Genomic DNA, 24,135 nt, shown 5'->3' with positions numbered 1-24,135 from the left:
TGTCCTTAATGTCCTTGTTCCTGTCTTTGTGTTTGCACCAGATAGGGCTGTTTCGGTTTTCACATTTCATTATTATGTAGTATCGTCATGTATAGTTTTTTCCTTCATTAAAATATCATGAATCATCATCACGCTGCATTTTGGTCCGACTCTCCTTCACCACAAGAAAGCCATTACACTTATCCTATTTTTGTGACATTTCAGTATGCGTATTCCTTCGAACGTCGGTGGAATAGGCCTATAATCGACACTAATATTTCTAAGCTAATGACAGAGATGAGTCTCTCCCACAAGGTCTACCTAGAATAGGAAAGGTTCCCAACCACCTACAACCTAACCATTAATTAACATGGTAATTCAAGTTTCACTAGAAAACACCAGTGCTCTTAACAAAGACCATCAACTGACTGGATAATTAGCACATCCAGGCCCTTCAGTGTTAGAGAGTCTCTCGTGGGAGTCGTTTGGAGAGGGCTGAGGGGAAGGAGCTTTGTTTATCTCTTGTGTAGCGTGTTGCTTTTCCCTGCCTGGAGGGAGCGCAGATGCTTGCATATCAAAGTGTCTGTAAACAGGCCAGAAGCACAGGGGCAAAACTGAGAGGCAAGAGAGGGGAGCCTTGCAATGTTCCCTCAGGCTGTTGTCACATTGAAAGGTCAAGCGAGTGACGTGTGATGTGTGAGAACACTTAATGTGCTCCCTGATTTGGCCAAGAGATGAATGTGTAACGGGACCAGGCAAAGCACTTCAGGGACCCATCCTGCTTGGTTGGTTGCTCTAAACACACCGGGTTAGATGTGTTACTGTGTTTTTGCTAATGGTTCTTCTACAGCACTCAGTCAAAATGTTGGACTCGCCTACTCATTCAAGGGTTTTTCATTATTTTTTTTACTATTTACTACATTGTAGAATAATAGCGAAGACATCAAAACTATGAATAACACATATGTAATCATGTAGTAACCAAAAAAAGTGCTAAACAAATCTAAATATATTTTAGATTTTAGATTCTTTAGATTCACTCACTGGTGACACTGTCAGTGATTTATTTAGAATTCAAGGCACACTTAACCAGCATGGCTATCACAGCATTCTGCAGTGATACGCCATCCCATTAGGATTGCTCTTAGTGGGACAATCATTTGTTTTTCAACAGGACAATGACCCAACACACCTCCAGGCTGTGAAAGGGCTATTTTAACAAGATGGAGAGTGATGTAGTGCTGCATCAGATGATCTGGCCTCCACAATCACTCGACCTCAACCCAATTGAGATGGTGTGGGATGAGTTGCACTGCAGAGTGAAGGAAAATAAGCCAACAAGTGCTCAGCATATGTGGAAACTCCTTCAAGACTGTTGGAAACTCCCACCACAGGTGAAGCTGGTTGAGAGAATGCCAAGAGTGTGCATCAAGGCAAGGGGTGGCTACTTTGAAGAATCTCAAATATAAAATACATTTTGATTTGTTTAACACGGTTTTGGTTACTACATGATTCCATGTGTGATATTTCATATTTGTGATGTCTTCACTATTATTCTATGGTGTAGAAAATAGTCAAATAAAGAAAAACCCTTGCATGAGTAGGTGTGTCCAAACTTTTGACTGGTACTGTACGTGTGTCTCTATTAAGATGGAAAGGGGGTATCTATTATGAATTGAAACCCGCAGTGCACCATTCTTACTTGCGTTATATCATTCACAATGTCCCCAGAGGTCAGTTTACGAGAAGGTTAATGAAATACATTCATGCAGAAAAGATCAAAAGAACATAATCTGATTATCTGACCGGAAAAGCAGTCATTGATTTCTTCAACGGTAGTTGACAAATATTTAGACTTTTGTTAGAAAATGCCAAAAATGTTGGCAATTGCTGTGTGGCCGATGATGGAATATAGCTGTTCTATTCAACTTCAGAGGAATCTTCGAACCTCGGGCCTAAACTGTGCAGTGAAGTTTGTATAACTGGCCTGAAACTTTCATCTGAAAATAGAGTGACCGTCAGCCGAGAGAGCAGGGATTCACTTTATCAAACCCCCAGAAATTCGCCTGATTTATTACATTTATTACATACTATTGCAGTGCCCTTATTGAACCCCTATTCACAAACAAAACTATGCCTTAATTGTGAGAAATTCCATGTTACTTCAATTAAAAAAGCTTCGGTATGAGCTGTTCACCAGTGGACATTTGCATAATGCGTCTCTGGCAATCAGTAAGTGCCTAGATATGATAAAACAGCTCATATGCAGATTAATAATGTGTATCTTATAAAGTAAGATGTGATCATTCCATGGTATGCTTTGATAAACCTTTTTGAGCTTTTTATTCTTAACAATGCTGGGTAACAGATCAAAATGTTTCTTGTCTCTTTGTCATCTCCCCGAGCAATCGCATACTTGTACCCTACACTTACTCTGCCAGAACATGACTTGTTGCTCCAAAGACAAGCAGGTTGTATTCGTTCATCTGCAACTCCTGGCTGTTCTAAACTGGAAGACCACCCTTGGGTACAAACTTGTTTTTCCTCCCTTGTTTATCAGTTGGTTTAAGTAGGTTGGCGTTTGCTCTCTGATTTCTGGAAGCTCACTGTGCAAACTTAGTAGACTTTGCAGCTGTCTAGGCTCTAGGAGCAGATCTGGATCAGGCTCTTGTTGTTTACCTCAGTAGGCCTGGTGGCTGACCTGATATGGCCTCATGTCCACTGTAAACGTGGCTCCACAGGGCTCCAGTCATTAGGGCTACTAAAACCAGAGGGCATGTATCATATGAGGGGCTGCTTGACTGAAGATGCCATGCCCCAGCCATGAGGTCAATACATCCTGCTGACATCCCATCTCTGCTGGAGGAAAACAATGTGTGGGTGGTTTATTACAGATACTATGTCCTGGTATTTACTGTAACACCAGTGACATTTGAATTCCCTCTCTAGCCTTAGCTCTTGGCGTAGGTAGGCAGAGGTTGGCACTGGCTCAATGCCATTAGGTTGGTGATCAGATATTCATTGTGATGGATGGCAAACAATGTTTTCCATTGTATACTCTGCACAGATGTGTTTATGGGATTTTCATCTGAACATCAGATTAGAGGAATGATAAGATTTGAATCCCAAGCACAGAATGGTATTTCTGCCTTTCAGTCAGCATAGTGACAGGGCTTGGGAATCCATTTAGAGATTTGTATGAAAACATTGATCTGATGTACCATTGGCACACACACACAGGGAAAAAAATGGACTGAACAAGGAGGGAGAGATGGAATGAGAGACAGAGAGAGAGTGGAGGAGTGTCCCATGAGAGACCTGCATTATGGGAGCGTTCTCCCTGCCTGTGAACTCCTGGAGACACATGTCTGCTGTTGTGTTCATGTTTGTGTGTGTATTTGTGTCTGAGTGCCTTTGTGTGTACACTCAGAGAGAACAGCTTTGAGGTGCATTCGCCAAACCTTCTTTTCTCAATAACTCCCGCCTCTCCGATGCCTTCTACTCCACAGATAATGGGAGAGATGGAGGGATTGTGAGTGATAGAGGAGGACGATGGGCTGTAATTCAGCATTATCACCCTAGTGACAATGTATTATTAGCCAGTCTCTTATTTTTCTTTAATGTATTCAGTGAAGATGTGGTACCAGACAGTGTCTTGGGGGTGTATATATTGGTGTGTGTCTGATTGAGAGAGAGAGAGAGAGAGAGAGAGAGAGAGAGAGAGAGAGAGAGAGAGAGAGAGAGAGAGAGAGAGAGAGAGAGAGAGAGAGAGAGAGAGAGAGAGAGAGAGAGAGAGAGAGAGAGAGAGAGAGAGAGAGAGAGAGAGAGAGAGAGAGAGAGAGAGAGAGAGAGAGAGAGAGAGAGAGAGAGAGAGAGAGAGAGAGAGAGAGAGAGAGAGAGAGAGAGATTTCTGTACCTTCCCTGATGATTTCAGTAATCTGGACTTTCATAGAGTATGTAATGTATTGGCCTGTAAGACATTAGTGATTTGTCATGGCGCCTTCTTTATTGCCCCCTCAATCATGGAGAGAACGGAGTTCTGGTAGCAGAGTGGTTGTGTTGCATTGAAAACAAAGTACCTGATCTATCACATCTACTCCACCGCTAACTGTCTCGTGGCAGGCAGTATTTACATAAAAGATAAAACACATCTAGACTAAACAGGAAGGTCATGAACTCTTGACCTGGGTTGTTTTGATGACTAGAGAAAAAGTTCAAAGTGTCCTCCCACCCATAACAACCCACAACCTTTTGGATATGTTGTGTTTTTGTTGTGTCTCAGCTCCAGTTCAAAAAGCTGCACTCCACTGATGCCTATTAGAATAATACACTACTGGGAACATAGCCTACTAATAATGATGGCCCACATACTCTGTTTCGAATCTCCATTAACTCTGTTCAAGAATCCTGTTTTAGCAGCCGTTATATAACAATTTCAATGATAATACATTAAATGCGCAAAGGTGCTTGAATTAAATTAAGTTACCTCATGCTTTGCTCAGACTCTATAGGTCATTAAACCAATCTATCTCAATGTCAGCTAACTAATCAGCTAATTAGTAATGTCATCTACTAATCTTTGAATTTATGACGATGCCACGACTGTCACAACATGTAAAGGCCCAACATGACTTACTGTAAGAGTCCCTTTTTAGTGGTGAAACATTTGTCTTAGCTCCCCTTCCCCAGGCCGTGTTGGTTAGCATGGTCCAGAGTAGAGGTCGACTGATTCATCGGAATGGCCGATTAATTAGGGCCAATTTCAAGTTTTCATAACAATCTGAAATCGGTATTTTTGGGCGCCAATTTCCGATTAATTATTTTTTTTTTTTTTATACCTTTATTTAACTAGGCAAGTCAGTTAAGAACACATTCTTATTTTCAATGACAGCCTAGGAACGGTGGGTTAACTGCCTTGTTCAGGGGCAGAATGACAGATTTTCACCTTGCCAGCTCAGTGGATCCAATCTTGCAACCTTACAGTTAACGAGTCCAACGCTCTAACCACATGCACTCCACGTGGAGCCTGCCTGTTACGCGAATGCAGTAGAAGCCAAGGTAAGTTGCGAGCTATCATTAAACTTATCGTATAAAAAAACAATCATAATCACTAGTTATAACTACTAATGCCACCCGTTAGATAAAATACCGAACGGTTTCCGTATTTCACTGAAATAATAAATGTTTTGTTTTCGAAATGATAGTTTCCGGATTCGACCATATTAATGACCAAAGGCTCGTATTTCTGTGTGTTATTTTGTTATAATTAAGTCTGATTTGATAGAGCAGTCTGACTGAGCAGCAGCAGGCTCGTAATCATTCATTCAAACCGCACTTTTGTGCCTTTTGCCAGCAGCTCTTCACAAGCACAGCGCTGTTTATGACTTCAAGCCTATCAGCCTAATGTCTGGTGTAACCAATGTGAAATGGCTAACTAGTTAGCTGGGTGTGAGCTAATAGCGTTTCAAACGTCAATGGCTCTGACACTTGGAGTAGTTTTTCCCCTTGCGCTGCAAGGGCCGCGGCTTTTGTGGAGCGATGGGTAACGCTGCTTTGAGTGTGGCTGTGTGCGATGTGTTCCTGGTTCGAGGCTCGGTAGGGGCGAGGAGAGGGACGGAAGCTATACTGTTACACTGGCAATACTATAGTGCCTATAAGTGTTATGCAGGTGAGTGAGGACCCAAAAGCGACTTAACAGAAACTGAGTTTATTCAAGTCCAAACAGAAAATAACAAATCCTGAATCCTTAACAGGAAATGTCCAAACGGGGATAACAGAAATCCTCTAGTTTGTAGAGGGGAATAACAGGATAAGCGGCCACAGACTGCAGGTCCCTTCGGGTAGGCGCAGGCCGTAGCTGACAGAGACACCTGCTCACACGCAGCATCTGATGAAGGCAAAACACGACAGGACGGAACAAGAACACAGCACAGCAAACAAGGATCCGACAAGGACAGAAGCAGAAACAGAGAGAGAAATAGAGACTTAATCAGAGGGCAAAATAGGGGACAGGTGTGAAAGAGTAAACAAGGTCGTTAGGAGAATGAGGAACAGCTGGGAGCAGGAACGGAACGATAGAGAGAGAGAGGGATAGAGAGAGGGAAAGAAACCTAATAAGACCAGCAGGGGGAAACGAATAGAAGAGAAAGCACAGGGACAAGACATGACAATATATGACAATACATGACAATAAGAACATCCAATAGTCAAAGGTATATGAAATACAAATGGTATAGAGAGAAATAGTCCTATGAATACTATATTAACTACAACCTAAAACCTCTTACCTAGGAATATTGAAGTCTCATGTTAAAAGGAACCACCAACTTTCATATGTTCTCATGTTCTGAGCAAGGAACTGAAATGTTAGCTTTTTTACATGGCACATATTGCACTTTTACTTTCTTCTTCAACACTTTGTTTTTGCATTATTTAAACCAAATTGAACATGTTTCATTGTTTATTTGAGGCTAAATTGATTTTATTGATGTATTATATTAAGTTAAAATAAGTGTTCATTCAGTATTGTTGTAATTGTCATTATTACAAAAACATTGAAAAAAATTGTCCGATTAATCGGTATCAGGTTTATTTTGTCCTCCAATAATCGGTATCGGCGTTGAAAGATCATAATCGGTCGACCTCTAGTCCAGAGGTTAGTCATTAAAGCTCCGGTGTCTAGGACAGCCTAATTATGGGCTTGATGCTAACAAGCCCATAATTACTGTACATTTTCAAAAACAGCCCTGGCTTTACATCCTGTTGGTGACAGGAAAGGAAGGAGTTCTGAGGAACTTCTGTTCACAGCAACGGTATTAGCAGAATTACAGCTCCCATTGTGTGGATGAAAGAGTACCTGAGTGGCACCACCTAATTGGTCCCTTTCATAATCAAACCTTGCTAATTAGTGAAGTTGAGTTAAATCACAGCTCTGTTGGTCTAACACCAACTTTGATTTAGGTGTGATCTACTCCCCGATTGCTTATTTAAATACTAACTTGTCTGTTCAGCTTCCCACAAAACTCTGAATCTATTTGCTTGGTTTCCGAGTGCTGATTTTTCCACCGGTTTGAATCCTAGAGTCTGGACGTGCAGTTTGTTGTGTACCCAATGGCTCTGATAGCGCCGGATTAGGATTAAATCATACCATTAATGTTATATATGTGCCTGAGCAGTCCATTGCAGGCCTCGATAACAGTCTCATTTTCCCCCCTGGCACACGAAAGCACAGCGGAAGTGCCAATCAGGCTTATGTCCCAGTCTAATCTTGGCAGAGCGAGTGATCAAAATCTGTGCCATGCTTTGTTGAATGCTCACCAACCGAAAAGCAAGCATCAAACACAGACAACAACACTGTACACTGAAGCAGAACAGCAACAAGGCACAACAGCAATGTATTTTTTTCCTAACCTCCTTTTACGCATGTTGGCACAGCTGTGGGAGATAGCACAATTTTATTTATGCCAATCTGGTAGCATTGACAACACACACACTCACAGCACTTACACTACCGTTCAAAAGTTTGGGGTCACTTAGAAATGTCCTTGTTTTTGAAAGAAAAGCACATTAAAATAACATAAAATTGATCAGCAGTACAGTATAGACATGGTTAATGTTGTAAATGACTATTGTAGCTGGAAACGGCCGATTAAAAAAAAATGGAATATCTACATAGACGTACAGAGGCTCCTTATCAGCAACCATCACTCCTGTGTTCCAATGGCACGTTGTGTCAGCTAATCCAAGTTTAGCATTTTACAAGGCTAATTGACCATGGGAATAACCTTTCCTTCTGAAACTCGTCAGTCTATTCTTCTCCTGAGAAATGAAGGCTGTTACATGCGAGAAATTGCCAAGAAACTGAAGATCTTGTACAACGCTGTGTTCTACTCCCTTCACAGAACAGTGCAAGCTGGCTCTAACCAGAATAGAAAGAGGAGTGAGAGGCCCCGGAGCACAACTGAGCAAGTACATTAGAGTGTCTAGTTTGAGAAACAGACGCCTCACAGGTTCTCAACTGGCAGCTTCGTTGAATAGTACCCGCAAAACACCAGTCTCCACGTCAACAGTGAAGAGGCGACACCGGGATGCTGGTCTTCTATGCCGAGTGGCAAACAAAATGCCAAATCTCAGACTGGCCAATAAAAAGAAAGAGATTAAGATGGGCAAAATAACACAGACACTGGGTTACCTCTCTACTGTTGATGTTGAGACTGGTGTTTTGCGGGTACTATTCAATGAAGCTGCAAGAAAATGTCTAAGTGACCCCAAACTTGGATCCATGTTCTGTTGTGTAGCTACATTATTGGTCGGCTGATTTATGAAATAACCCAATTGCGTTTGGAATGTGCAGCGAGGGACAAAGAGTCAGACCTACTCGACATGACCATATAAAACCCATCCGAGATTAGGGCTGTTGCGGTGAGTTTTACCGCCACACCAGCAGTCATGAGTCATGACCACATAAAAATCCTATGGGACCGCTGAGTCACGGTAATCTCCATTTATGCACTGTGGACATGCTTTGGTAAGTAGTATCCAACTGGCTAATGACCATCAGGTCCTAATGGCCTGGTACTCAGGGCTCTGTTGACCCTCTAACCACTCTGATATCCATGCAAATGCCATCGAATCAAATCAAACACTTTCCATCAAAACAGTTTGTGCTTTTAAAACTCACCTCACTGTGATTGATCCATTTGAAGGAAGAAGTTCAACAGCAGTTTGAAACTGAATGGAAAACATGGCCCTTGTGGATGTTGTTTCAAAGCCGAACACAACAAATGGACAGTGCTTTCTAAAGTGATGATTCATTCAAAACACAAATAGATTAAGCATAGGCCTATGTAATTAAAGTCATGATTGTGCCGTTATACAATACATAGCCTACCACATATTACGCTTGGCAGATAAACATTTTTTTTTAACTATATCTTTGGTGTTTAATTGGTCTACCCTAAATTTAACAAATTCAGAGTTAGCCTACGAATGTGTATTTGATTTTAAATAGCCAAGTAATCGGGCATTTTTGATATTAATAGACTGACACATTGACATTGACACCTTCAGCTACAGAATATCTTGCCACTGTGTGTTTCCATCTCCTCCCGTCTCTCCTTCATTCCTCTCTCCAGGTGCAGAGAGAGGGGCTGTCAACAGTTACTATCAATGTTCCGGAACAGATTTCACTTGGTTTCCCAAATTAAGCACTGGGTAGCTGCAGGAACAGGGTTGGAGAGCTCATGGCATACAGAGTTTCTGCTGAATATCACCTGTCACACCGAGAAATAACCAGAGTAGCCTACCCGACATGACATGAGTGAAAACTCCGGCAGGAAAGTGTGCCTCCATTCGCTATTTGAGTGAATACGGATTACATTTTTAAAATTTTAAATCTTGCCCCTGTTCCTGCCTAATTGATAATGAGCAGTTCTACATCGAAACTAATTTGACATATTAGTAAAGACAAGGTTAAATTGAGAATAGTCTGATGGGTGAAAATATGATCACTTCATGAGAAAACAGTGAGTGCTGCCTGAGGCAAGGAACTTTGTCAAATCGTCAATAGTCTATAGTCGCATCATGCATCCCATGTAAACAGCCAAAAAGGAAACGGCCCTTTTTCAGGACCCTGTCTTTCAAAGATAATTCGTAATAATACAAATAACCTCACAGATCTTCATTGTAAAGGGTTTAAACACTGTTTCCAATGTTTGTTCAATGAACCATAAACAATTAATGAACTTGCACCTGTGGAACAGTCGTTAAGACACTAGCAGCTTACAGAAGGTAGGCAATTAAGGTCACAGTTATGAAAACTTAGGACACTAAAGAGGCCTTTCTATTGACTGAAAAACACCAAAAGAAAGATGCCCAGAGCCCCTGCTCATCTGCGTGAATGTGTATTAGGCATGCTGCAAGGAGGCATGAGGACTGCAGATGTGGCCAGGGCAATAAATTGCAATATCCGTACTGTGAGACACCTAAGACAGCGCTACATGGAGACAGGACGGACAGCTGATCATCCTCGCAGTGACAGACCACGTGTAACAACATCTGTACAGAATCGGTACATCCGAACGTCACACCTGCGGGACAGGTACAGGATGGCAACAACTACTGCCCGAGTTATACCAGGAACGCACAATCCCTCCATCAGTGCTCAGACTGTCCACAATAGGCTGAGAGAGACTGGACTGAGGGCTTGTAGGCCTGAGGGCTTGTAGGCCTGTTGTAAGGCAGGTCCTCACCAGACATCACCGGCAACAATGTCACCTATGGGCACAAACCCACCGTCGCTGGACCAGACAGGACTGGCAAATAGTGCTCTTCACTGACGAGTCGCGGTTTTGTCTCACCAGGGGTGATGGATGGATTTGCGTTTATCGTCAAAGGAATGAGCGTTACACCGAGGCCTGTACTCTGGAGCGGGATCAATTTGGAGGTGGAGGGTCCGTCATGGTCTGGGGCAGTGTGTCACAGCATCATCGGACTCAGCTTGTTGTCATTACAGGCAATCTCAACGCTGTGTGTTACAGGCAAGACATTTTCCTCCCTCATGTGGTACCCTTCCTGCAGGCTCATCCTGACATGACCCTGCAGCATGACAATGACCCTAGCCATACTGCGCGTTCTGTGCGTGATTTCCTGCAAGACAGGAATGTCAGTGTTCTGCCAAGGCCAGCGAAAAGTCCGGATCTCAATCCCATTGAGCATGTCTGGGACCTGTTGGATCGGAGGGTGAAGGCTAGGGCTATTCCCCCCAGAAATGTCCGGGAATTTGCAGGTTCCTTGGTGGAAGAGTGGGGTAACATCTCATTGTCAGGACCCGGTTACGCAACCCGGGTCTCCGGAGTGAGAAACAGTCACTTAACCAACTGAGCCACGAATAGTCGGCAGAACCCAGAAGATGAGGCAGACACAGCAGTACTTGAGACGGTGTATTTAATGAAGTAAAAAGTGAAGTCCTTCAGGAAAACATGAAACTCCACAACCTCAAAAGGAATTCCACAAGAACTAAGGTAATCCTCCAAGACAAAAAGGTAAATCCACAAGGTGGTAGGTATAGCATAAAAAGCCTCAAAAGATACTCAAAAATAAATAAACAAGAACAAAAAAAGAATTCCACAAGAGAGTCCACCGGGATCAACAAGAGTTCACAGAATACTAGGGCTGGGTGCTAACATACAAACACAGAGCAAAGAACTGAGGAAAACTAAGGGTTTAAATACAATCAGGGGAAACGAGGCACAGGTGCAAATAATAATGGGGCTCAAGGGAACACAAAAAGGTCAAAAAGCACAATGGGGCATCTAGTGACCAAAAACCGGATTCTCACAATGAGATGCCCCATTGAAAGCAGGCTTCGCGCTGAACACGTACAGACTGTTCCCAGAGCGGTAGTTGTTTGGGAAGGCGTATACGATGACGTCAAAGTTGGGCCAACTTTTTCCATGACAAGAGAGACTTTGGGAGAATGCATGCCCTGAGACTTCTGCTTTACATAGAGACAAAATTTAAACGGTTTTAGAAGCTTTAGAGTGTTTTCTATTCGATAATATTTTTTATATGCATATATTAGCAACTTTTGACAAAAATGTATCCTGTTTTATATGGGTACCCAATTCCTCCAGAAAGGGCAGTAAACAGGGGTAGGCTTAACAGGTTAAGTTTGCTGAAAATAAACGCAGTTGACAGTGAGAGGACGTTTCTTTTTTTGCTGAGTTTACCTTTTGATTTCTAAGGCATTCTAAGGTTTGTATCATTCCCAACTAAAGTTGAAAAATCACTCTAGATCTAGAGTATACTGCAGGTCCTGTTTCATGTAACTACTTTTATGCTCAACATAGCCACTTCGTACAGTGTGTGCAATCTTGCTCCGTAATGGGAAAAATATCCTTTCTATTTAATTCAGCTAAGTTCAATTATATTCTTCTTACTATGAATTCATGCAACCTAATCATATAATATAAAATAATGTCACTGGGCTTATAAGCATATCTGGTCTGCTAAATGAACAAGCCTACTGCCTATGGCATGGCACATACAGTTCTGTTCTTCTGAAATCAATGTTCTTCATATCATAATGTTCCTATTGACCTGCTTAAAATAAATCATGCATGTATTGTGATGGTGTATATTCAGTTGCTTTATTAGACTTTTTAAAAATGTAGATATTATAAAGGTGCGCCCCTCAGCGGCTTGTATGTGTGGCGGCCTGGAGACGCCAAACGGGTTTATGTTGATTAACGATCAATTACCGTCAATTAACCGGCTGACCAAATTTGTATGACATTAACCGATCCCAGATGAATAATTTATTTGAATAGTGCATCTCCTTCTATATACAGTATGTACAGTACTGGAGGTGGGGTTGCTCTTACAATAGAGCGAGGATCACAAGCAGAAAGGTCTTCTGGGTGGCAGAAACCGAGGCAGTTAGAGCTGGCGTGTTAACTCTGACAGCCCTGTGTTGTCGTCTAATTAGACGCACTGCTGAGCAGAGGGAGGAGAGAAAGGCAGGGGATGATAAACAACAGGCTTGGCTTTATTCCTTCTTTCACCTGAGTTTATTTTCCACTCTGCACAGCACTGGAAAAGTGGAGCAATTAGATATGCACACATTGCTTTTTATTTATTCCCGTGAAAAGCCTTCTGGGGAGACTTTGGATTTATTTGTTTTTTTTATTGTTTCTCCCATGACAATACTGTATGTGTGTGATGCTGAGATTTAATCACACTTTTCTTTTTCAGTGGAAGTGGTTACCGTGGGTTTTAGCGTTGAGCTTCCCCAAGGCGATCTGCTTTGTTTGCAGTGGAGAGTGTGTGGTCTTGGAACGCAGATGCAAGACCTAATAATTCCCTGTGATGCAAATGAACAGTGTTATATTGGGAAATATATGACTGGAAAACATCTGGCAGAACAAATAGCAAATTAAGCACAAAAATGTGTTTTAATGAAATGTTTTTGAAAGTCTTGTATAATAGAATTTCGTTATCAATGGACCCAATCAGCATCAACGCCTCTGGAATAAGCCACTCATACTAAATGAACTTTCATGAGACGTTTGAAGAGTTGCTTGTATTTGGTAGCATGAGCCAGATCAGTTGAACCGTAGTCACCGTTGCATTCCCCTCATTGTACCTTATGGCTGTCCTTGCCAAAGTGCCACCATCACTGGTGACAAATTAAAAAGGTCTGTCCCTAATCACCACCATTTTAGGTCCATTATGGAGCGGCCACTCCTCTATGGGTTGGTAAGACGCCTCTGCTGGGTCACCATGGCAGAGGATTGGCAGTTTGTCTTACAGTATTTAACTGGTTAAACTGTCTTGAAAGAAAAGTGGCCAACTTCTCAGTCGCAAATTAGCCCCGTAGTCATTACCTGATAATTACAAAGTGTAAGACTAGAATTGAACAACTTTGTAGAATGTCAAACTGTAACACTCATCTCTTGAAAACGTTTTAAAAGTACATGACTTTACTTTGTGAGTTTCTCATACAGGGTGTACAAATGTATAGTGGAAAACGATAGAGTTGGGAGGATGCCAGAGAAAGTCGCTCCACATCTTTACTAAGGTTCCAGATTGGATGTAATTACCCTCTCCAGTAGCACCCAATTACACTTTCCTTATCGTGGCTTCTTGAGATGGCAATTTCCTTCTTGAGGGGTCTCCAAGTCAATAAGCACCATCGTCACCTCAACCTCGGGCGAGAATGAGTGTCTGTAATTATGGTGACATACCGCCATCTCATTCAGGGACACGTGTTAGTGCTTAACACCTCTTAACTTAATTCCCATAACATATGGAGCAGTGCGCTGATAAACTCTGTCTGACGTTGGCGAACAGCAAATCGCTCCAGGAGCTATAATAATAGATTTGACAGAGCACTAATTGCACTCTGAGATGGTGTATTCCGACAGCTTAATCTTAACCCAGTTGCACCATCCTGTCCTGGATAGTTGTGTTGAACCAGACATAACAGGAGATGGAAAAGGAAAGCCTAGCACCGTTTCGCCACTTTCAAATCCTGGAACTCACAACAAAGGGAATAGGAAAGACAGCGATGAGAAAACACGAAAAAGAGTTAAGAGTGGAGAGTCGTCAATGAACTAGACGGTGTATATTTTCTAAGGCTGCCAGAGGAGAATCGACAGTCTCCCCGTGGTTCGAAACATCCTTAGACATGAGAGTGAGTAGAATGCAGCGAACATTTTCGCAAGCCTTTGACTCTCTTCCCTGGCTTTATGGAAATATTCCTTTCTAGAGTCTTTATTTAACGTATATAAATGGAATCTTATAAGGCTGTGGATGGGAAGCATTACTAGTTCTAAGATGGTACAAGCCTACTCTCTAGCTAACTGCTACTGTATAACACTATGCATAACTCCACTGTTTTCAATGGGCAACACGCCGGCCATTCCTTTGTATCACCTTTATCACGGTGAAGAGATCTTCACATATGGATTTCTGACGTGTTTCTTTGGCTCAAAAGCGCAAACATCAAAATGTCATTCATTATTATTGCTCAATTAAATATTTAGATTGATTAATTATTGATTATGTTTTTAAACTCTATATTGTCACACGGCTGATTGGTTGGTGTTGCCATGCGACTGTTGATAGAAATACGAGTGATTTTGACTAGTCATTTATGAGATTGGGCTGTGTCCTGAACGGGGGAATTCCAACTCTGATACCGTGTGATCTCTCTTACAGAACGGCGAGGCTTCTCTCTTCGAGGTGAATATCCGTTACGTCGGTGGGCTGCTCTCTGCGTACTACCTGACGGGAGAGGAGGTAAGATTCATCAATGTCTATTATTCCCCTCCATCCAGGAACAACATGTCTCTTCCTTTATTATTGAGATTTGACCCCTGTGTTTGAATGATGAAGAAGTTGTGTGGAATAATGTTGCAAAGTCATAAAACACACACACGCACGCACGCACGCACACACACACACACACACACACACACACACACACACACACACACACAGGGAAACAGTACTTCTCATCACATAGACACAGTGTATAAAACATTACTCAGCTCACAACTCCCACCTGCCCTTTTCCCAGCATGACCACATGACTGTCACAGACATACAGTGCAGGCCCACATCTGCACTCACCCACATGTGATCCTCTGCATTACCAATCTATTATTACCAATGTAATATGAACCGAGTGGAGGTCAAGCATGCGATTATAAAATAGCATCTGCCCAAGCATGGTACATGACATGATGTTCTAGGCTGCTCAGATGAAGTGGGGACAATCCATGCGGATGCCAAATGAATGGGAAACAAAACCAGTGACATATGAGTCTGCTTTAATGGACATTGATTTGGAGGCTGAGTGAGTCAGGGAGAGAAAGCACAACATTGCTCTTCGGTGGAATGTTCATGAAATATGAATATATGTGGGGAACAAACAGCGTGTAAAATCAATACTGTCAAATTATATCACCATACAGCCCACATAGCACTAAGCTCAGTTTGGATTTTTGGTGTGGATGCCTGTTGCTTAAGCTTAAATTCATGCACACACAACTGTCATCATTGGTTATACCCATTGCAATTATTAATGGTTTTACTTCTTATAGTAAATTGCTCTTTGAAAGGGCATGCAGTGTAAATGTTCAAATTAATCAAAAGTTGGCAAACAAATTGTCTGTTTGCCTCGGAAGCTTTCCTCATATCTTCCTTCATTTCTCTCTCGTGTTTTTGCGATGAGGATAGAATCTGATTAGACGTTGTCAAATGCACTTTAAAGTCACCTTGTGAAATGCAAATGTGATCAGATGAGTAAAATTGCTATAGGCAGCCCTTACATCCAGCCCTTAAATCCCTTCTCATAGTCTGTCACTCCTCAAGCTACATTAGAGATCATACTGGCATCTGTGTTTGTTTTCTGTGCCATTTCTCGCTGCAGTAAGTTCATATTAGGACATACTGTACAAGGTAACTGCCAATCAGTGGAGGCTCCTCAGAGGAGGACGGGGAGGACCATCCTTCTCAGTGATTTTCAGATGTTACATTTTTTTTCCCTTTTTAGATAAAACAACACTAAACATAATCACTACACCAAATCATTGATTAAAACATACTATTTTGCACCATGGTGTAGGACAGCTAACTTCCACCCTCCTCTGGGTACATTGACTTCAACACAAAACCTCATGGGTCTCATCCCCTTTCATAGACTTACACAGTAATTATGACAACTTCCGGAGGACATCCTCCACCCTATCACAGCTCTTGCAGCATGAATTGACATGTTGTCCACCCAATCAAAGGATCAGAGAATGAATCTAGTACTGAAAGCATAAGATACAGCTAGCTAGCACTGCAGTGCATAACATGTGTTGAGTAGTTGACTCAAAGAGAGAGAAAGAAAATAGTTGAATAGCTTTTAACAAATACATTTATTCCTAAATGAAGGAGAAGCAAGAGAGCTTTCAGTTTCCCTTACTAAGATAGCAAATGCAGCTCGCTGGTTTAGCTATATTAGCTAGCTGGCTATGACTATCCACACTGGAACACTGGAACTCATCCAAGTCAAGGTAAATTTGGTTTTACAAATGTATTGCCACCGGGGCCCGCCAGTGTAAGTGCTAAACTGCTTACTGACTGTACACTGTAACATTACTGTATGATTGTAGCAGGTTTACTAACATGTTAGTTCTATTAGCTATGTTGACTATGACAATACTTTTGCTAATATGGTGACAACGATGTAGGCTGCGTGAAGCAGTTATGATATGATTTGTTTTGGAAAGGTTTTTTCGCTTGGTCACGTACAGCTGATGTGTTGTGCATTGATGCCCACAAGCGCCGAAGGGAAAAGATGACAGGAGGAGAGCGCATAGATGCGAGAAGGAATACAACGTGGCTTTTATGAAAGTGAACTGTGTTTACTTGTGATTAGGGGTGTATTCATTCTGACTATACTGTTGAAAAATGTTTCTGAAATGGAACAAAATGGATATAAACATACCTAAATTTGTCCAATAGAAACTCTCGTTTGCAACTGTTGGACTAATGATTACACCCTATATCAGCTAGATGCAGGCAAGAGTGTGCAAGGCGGTATTGAATGTGTCACTGTCTGTCCATGCCTCCTCAACGTTTTCTCTCGACCTGTGTGCACCTACGTTGTAAACTTTCATTCATAAGGCTAGGTTATTGCAACCTCATGATGGGTATAGGAACATTTTGAGTATCATGTAGTAGCCTAAACCTATCACTGTTACATTGACCTGGGTGAATGGAATATGAATGACAGTCAGCTAATATAATGTAATAGAAATAAGGAAATGCTCATAAAAAAAATCTTAAACATCACTGACGTCCACTGCTGCCAATATAAAGGACACACCAACATTTTGTCTCAATAGGGTTTTGGGCCACCATGAGCCAGAACAGCTTCAACGCATCTTGGCATAGATTCTACAAGTGTCTGGAACTCCATTGGAGGAACGTGACCACCATTCTTCCACAATAAATTCCATCATTTGGCATTTTGTTGATGGTGGTGGAATGCACTGTCTCAGGCACCGCTCCAGCATCTCTCGTAAGTGTTGAGATCTGGTGACTGAGGCAAATGGTTTACATCGTTTTCATGCTCATCAAACCATTCGGTGGCCACTCGAGCCCTGTGGATGGGGGGCATTGTTATCCATCGCCATGGTAGCCAAAATAATGGCCTGCCCAGCATTTTTATACATGATGACACTTATTAACTCAGGAAAAACACTTGTGTGGAAACAGCTGCGTTCAATATGCTTTGTATCCCTCATTAACTCAAGTGTTTCCATTATTTTGGCAGTTACATCTACATGCTACCTCTTGTAATATTAAGTCCTAATTTGGACATCATATGTGTGAAGTACAGTGAAGTACAGAAGTGTGTTCTCCCTCACATTCTTCGTTTGAGGTTGTGTAGTGCTTTTGTGTTACGGTGTGCCATCCCATTACACACTGCCTGGCCCACGACGGGTCTCCTGGAGCGATATTTATTTGATCCGTCTCCAACCGCCTCCCCTCTTCTCCTGCTTTTCCCACCACACATGATAAGAGAGGCAAATTGAGAAGCTACTTTTTCCTGGAAGTTAGCAGGGAACGTAAATCACTTTAGACAGTGAACAGGGGGGATCCGTGTGTGTGTGTGTGTGTGTGTGTGTGTGTGTGTGTGTGTGTGTGTGTGTGTGTGTGTGTGTGTGTGTGTGTGTGTGTGTGTGTGTGTGTGTGTGTGTGTGTGTGTGTGTGTGTGTGTGTGTGTGTGTACAAGGGTTTCTGTTGGCTGGTAAAAGCCAACCCTCCCCCCAAACAAAAAATGAAAAGCCAATAAATAAAATTGCCACCGGCCAATCCCATTGCGAAATAATGTGTTTTAGCATATTCATTGATTGAAATAACAGTCGATGTAGCACGAGAGATGCTGTTGCAGCTCAAACAGCTGTTTGTTGCTACTGGAGTGAAACATGTGCTTTAATAAACACAGTCATTTGCACAACAATTCTAAAGGCAATTGAGTGTAAAAAAAAACAATGGCCACGATTAAAAAGAGCAACTATTTTTATTTATCAACTGGTACATGAAGCAGGCTCCCCATTCGCCATTTAAGTGCATAGGCAACTAGACAGGCTTCAGTACGGCACACACCACTTTGCAATGAGAAAACAGATACTTCATTGTTTGCAACTTGAACACTTGACTATATATTATGAGGAATATCTTACCATGCTTCAAAGTAGCCTAGCCAAAATACAACTAAACGTGCAGGCAATTATTTTATGAAGAATTCCATATGCTATTGAAACCAGTAGTTATTGTTTTTCAAAATCAACTTTCTTGCATTGTCCATTAGCCAAATGCACAATCCTAATCATATTAGCAACCCCTGCTAATTGTTGCATGTTTAGATCTTACCTCATTTCCTAACGGATATTTTCATCTCTGTCACATGAAACAGCTCACAATGGTGATTTCCTGCTTAATTGCATAACGGAAGGAACATTAGCGCATAGCGGCATTGCTGCGTTTATAATTTGAAGAAATACTTGTTTAGCAACAATTTATGCTTAACGTTCTGATCCGTTGCATGAACCTTATTGCCTTTTAACGTTTGTGTGTTTTTAATGTAGCCTAGGCCCACTGGTTGTATGAATTTGGAATCTATCATCCCACAACTGTCCCAGAATCTGTTTGGAAAAGGCTATTCTTTCCAGCACAGAATGACATCTAACCAATAGAATAGGTCAACTTTTCTACAATGGGGGATATAGTAGATTGACATAGGCTATTGATTTTGCTGGGCGTTTACTTGTCTTGTTGACTGAGGGAAAGTAAATGTGTGCAGTTATTCTAACATAGGCGCTGTGTGGGTTTGAAGTTTGGGGAAGCTAATATTCACCATAAAAATGCATCTTCATATTAAATCATTCCATGCATCCTCGCATTTGCAGACTTAGGTAAGGGAGCCTACTATTCCCAATGTGATGATTCGATGGGATAGTCAAGATTTAGGCTACTCTAAGCCACTATGCACTGCATTGAATAGCCTTTTTTGAGAACAGTGATCGAGTGCAGTTTATATATAACTTGATTACTGTTCTCAGAAGGTATTATTTAATGCTGCTCATAGTGGCTTAGAGTAGGCCTAGGCTATATCAGATCGCCTACATTTCTTGTCCTTTGCACAGGGAAATGTTGACCTTTGACAAACTCATTTCATGCAGTTCTCCTACACTTTATGTGACCGGAGACAGTAGAATCTTTTTGATACGACAAAAATTACAGGGTAGCCAACTCTCCTCACAATGACAAACAGATCAATAAAAATATCCATATGTTAGGCCTACGAAAAGCAGAGATAAATTCAATGTGACGTCCATCTAACCTGGAGGAGAAAATGATTGTCCTAGGGAAAAAAAGTGTCATTGACCCAACGATAAAGACAGTGAATTATGCACACTCATCGGGAATATGGCAGACTAAAAGACTAAAGAAAAAGGAACAAAAAAAGACAAAATGTCCAGGAAATGAAATTGCTGCCGGTCAAATGTCCGCTGCAACATGTTCCTAATGGAAACCCTGGTGTATACATGAAAGAAACATCCGCTCACTGTCAACTGCGTTTATTTTCAGCAAACTTAACATGTGTAAATATTTGTATGAACATAACAAGATACATAAACTGAACAAGTTCCACAGACATGTGACTAACAGAAATTGAATAATGTGTCCCTGAACAAAGGTGGGGTCAAAATCAAAAGTTGTAGTCAGTATCTGGTGTGGCCACCAGCTGCATTAAGTACTGCTGTGCATCTCCTCCTCATGGACTGCACCAGATTTGACAGTTCTTGCTGTCTTCCACCAAGGCACCTGCAAGTTCCTGGACATTTCTGGGGGAAATGGCCCTAGCCCTCACCCTCCGATCCAACAGGTTCCAGACGTGCTCAATGGGATTGAGATCCGGAATTTTCGCTGGCCATGGCAGAACACTGACATTCCTGTCTTGCAGGAAATCACGCACGGAACGAGCAGTATGGCTGGTAGCATTGTCGTGCTGGAGGGGAGGAGGATGTCTTGCCTGTAACACACAACGTTGAGATTGCCTGCAATGACAACAAGCTGAGTCCAATGATGCTGTGACACTCCGCCCCAGACCATGCCGGACCCTCCACCTCCAAATCGACCTCCAAACCCGCTCCAGAGTACAGGCCTCATTCCTTCGACGATAAACGCGAATCTGACCATCACCCCTGGGCAAAACTGTGATTTGTCAGTGTAGAGCACTTTTTGCCAGTCCTGTCTGGTCCAGCGACGGTGGGTTTGTGCCCATAGGCGACGTTGTTGCCGGTGATGTCTGGTGAAGACCTGCCTTACAACAGGCCTACAAGCCCTCAGTCCAGCCTCTCTCAGCCTATTGCGGAGGACGATCAGCTGTCCGTCCTGTCTCCCTGTAGCGCTGTATTAGGCGTCTCACAGTACAGACATTGCAATGTATTGCCCTGGCCACATCTGCAGTCCTCGTGCCTCCTTGCCTAAGGCACGTTGACGCAGATGAGCAGGGACCTTGGGCATCTTTCTTTTGGTGGTTTTTAGAGTCCGTAGAAAGGCATTATTAGTGTCCTAAGTTTTCATAACTGTGACCTTAATTGCCTAGCGTCTGTAAGCTGTTAGTGTCTTAACGACCGTTCCAGAGGTGCATGTTCATTAATTGTATGGGAAACAGTGTTTAAACCCTTTGCAATGAAGATCTGTGAAGTTATCTGGATTTTTACGAATTCTCTTTGAAAGACAGGGCCCTGAAAAAGGGACGTTACTTTTTTTATTTATTAGTTTATTATGGGACAGCAGAACCAGTTTCACTGGAGGACATTCTGTAGCCCCTGATGGTAAATTGATGTTGGAGAACAATGATGACTCCTTGTGGGATTGAGGTGGAGAAGTGAGAAGTGTTTAGATTAGGCCAGAGTAACACCCTAACCATGAATAGTGCTCTTGGTATGATTGTGTCTGTTGCTGGGCAGATAGAGACCCATGGGGGTCCTTGGCTTACAGTTAAACCACCGCCCCAGGTTAAGTACCTTGCATAAAGGGCTCTCTCTGGTCAGCGCTCTAACCACAATGCTGAATCGCTGTTTTCTGTTACATGCTCTGTTTCACTCAGGTTGTTCTGTCCGCATACTGGTGAACACTCTTAGAAAAAAAGGTGCAATCTACAACCTTCAAAGATTCTTCAGGCTGTCGCCATAGGAGAACCCTTTGAATAACCCTTTGTTGTTCCAGGTAGAACCGTTATATCCTACAGCGACCTCCCGAAGAAGCCTTGGAGTGTACCGCACACACCCGCCCACGGTATGCAGCTGTAAAGTTTACTGTACTGTTTGTTCAAGTTGTAACCTGCGCAAGGTCACTCGACTAGGGTGAAGTCATCTAAATTCCATTACTTTTGGCCAGCAGATTCTGTAAGTCAGATAACTCTGTACAACTACTCTCCTCTTCATGGACATGTCGATTTCATCTGAAACCCCAAGCTCTGTTAAATGGGAGGCATCTGTGCATGTGCGCGCATGTGTGTCTGTCTGTGTGTGTGTGTGATAGTATTCTGAATTGCTCTATTCCCATGCACACGCACAGTGCTATTCAAAAATTTCTGTGGAGCACATTTTTCTCACCCCACCCCACCACACCACACCCCACCCCAAATCTAATGACACCACCTTAGCATCTGTACATTTGGATTTTCACATCAACAAGTAAACGTCAATTCATTACATTTTCATCTCTCTAAGAGAGCCAATACCTACATTTACTCAATAAAATTGTATTTTTCAAATCATCTCTTTATATTGTCCCATAAAATAAATCGGTCATATTTTACTTGGATAGTCCAGATTTTTTTATCTGTAGATGGTCTACAGATGGTCATGCTGTCAACAAACTATAAATTGCTAAGCAACTGCTTGTTAAGGTTAGGGTTAGAATAAGGGTTAAGGTTAGGGCTAGGATTAGGATTAGGTTTAGAATAAGGGTTAGGGTAAGGATTAAGGTCAGGGCTAGGGTATGAATTAAGTTTATGGTTAGGATAAAGGTTAAGGTTACGGTTAAAGCTAGGATTTGGGTTAGTAGATATTTGAAATGTTACTAATATGTTGGCAACTCCACTGCAATTCTCCAGCAACCCACTAGGGGTCGCAACCCCGACTTTGAATACCACTGCTCTAGCAGGAGTAGGCTGTGAACGGGAGGGAGATAATTCAGTTAACCTTGTGTGAAAATTGAGGTGAGCAGAGTGGAGGACAGGCAGGCAGGCAGGCAGCAGGGAGCAGAGGCAGTAGCAGCCATGAGAGGTAGTGGGGAGGGAAGTACATTCATTTGTTCAGGAGAGAGAAAGTGTGTGAGAGAGGTATTATATCGAGAAAGAGATGAAAAGAGAGCAAGAGATGGAAAGAGAGAGCAAGAGGGAGACAGAGAGAGATAGAAAGGGAGAGGACAGAGGGGAAAGAGCATTTATATGCCCTTGAAGTAGACAGGTGCTGATTAAGAGTCTTCTCCACCTCTCCTGGTTCACTGACCTAGTGTCAGTTTCTTCCTGTGCCAGTCGGGGCTCCACGTCAGTGGTGTCACAGGAGAATAGGTCCCCCAGCCTCCAGTCCTGTGAGTGTCAATGAATTACCACAATTTCAGAAAGTGTCAGTGCAGGGGATGGAATTTGTCTGTAGCTAAAGCCTTATTTTGTATTTGTTATTTTTTTAAATCAAATCAAATCAAATTTATTTATATAGCCCTTCGTACATCAGCTGATATCTCAAAGTGCTGTACAGAAACCCAGCCTAAAACCCCAAACAGCAAGCAATGCAGGTGTAGAAGCACGGTGGCTAGGAAAAACTCCCTAGAAAGGTCAAAACCTAGGAAGAAACCTAGAGAGGAACCAGGCTATGTGGGGTGGCCAGTCCTCTTCTGGCTGTGCCGGGTGGAGATTATAACAGAACATGGCCAAGATGTTCAAATGTTCATAAATGACCAGCATGGTCAAATAATAACAAGGCAGAACAGTTGAAACTGGAGCAGCAGCACAGTCAGGTGGACCGGGGACAGCAAGGAGTCATCATGTCAGGTAGTCCTGGGGCAGGGTCCTAGGGCTCAGGTCTTCCGATAGAGAGAAAGAAAGAGAGAATTAGAGAGAGCATATGTGGGGTGGCTCGTCCTCTTCTGGCTGTGCCGGGTGGAGAATATAACAGAACATGGCCAAGATGTTCAAATGTTCATAAATGACCAGCATGGTCGAATAATAACAAGGCAGAACAGTTGAAACTGGAGCAGCAGCACAGTCAGGTGGACCGGGGACAGCAAGGAGTCATCATGTCAGGTAGTCCTGGGGCACGGTCCTAGGGCTCAGGTCCTCCGAGAGAGAGAAAGAAAGAGAGAATTAGAGAGAGCATATGTGGGGTGGCCCGTCCTCTTCTGGCTGTTCCGGGTGGAGATTATAACAGAACATGGCCAAGATGTTCAAATGTTCATAAATGACCAGCATGGTCGAATAATAATAAGGCAGAGCAGTTGAAACTGGAGCAGCAGCATGGCCAGGTGGACTGGGGACAGCAAGGAGTCATCATGTCAGGTAGTCCTGGGGCATGGTCC

The 24,135-nt window shown here is 42.5% G+C and overlaps 1 protein-coding gene across 2 annotated transcripts in view; it reads left to right on the top strand.

Annotated features, from left to right (window-relative positions):
- LOC123997612 (mannosyl-oligosaccharide 1,2-alpha-mannosidase IC-like) overlaps positions 1-24,135 on the top strand; it is a 118,170-nt gene that overhangs the window by 39,395 nt on the left and 54,640 nt on the right. For both annotated transcript variants that reach the window (XM_046302018.1, XM_046302017.1), the window contains exon 3: positions 14,701-14,781. In XM_046302018.1, coding sequence (XP_046157974.1) covers positions 14,701-14,781 — 81 coding nt within the window. The remainder of the gene's footprint in view (positions 1-14,700; positions 14,782-24,135) is intronic.

Source organism: Oncorhynchus gorbuscha, linkage group LG15 (genome assembly GCF_021184085.1).
Source record: "Oncorhynchus gorbuscha isolate QuinsamMale2020 ecotype Even-year linkage group LG15, OgorEven_v1.0, whole genome shotgun sequence".
Lineage (NCBI taxonomy): Eukaryota > Metazoa > Chordata > Actinopteri > Salmoniformes > Salmonidae > Oncorhynchus > Oncorhynchus gorbuscha.
This window is presented reverse-complemented; position numbering and strand designations above follow the sequence as displayed.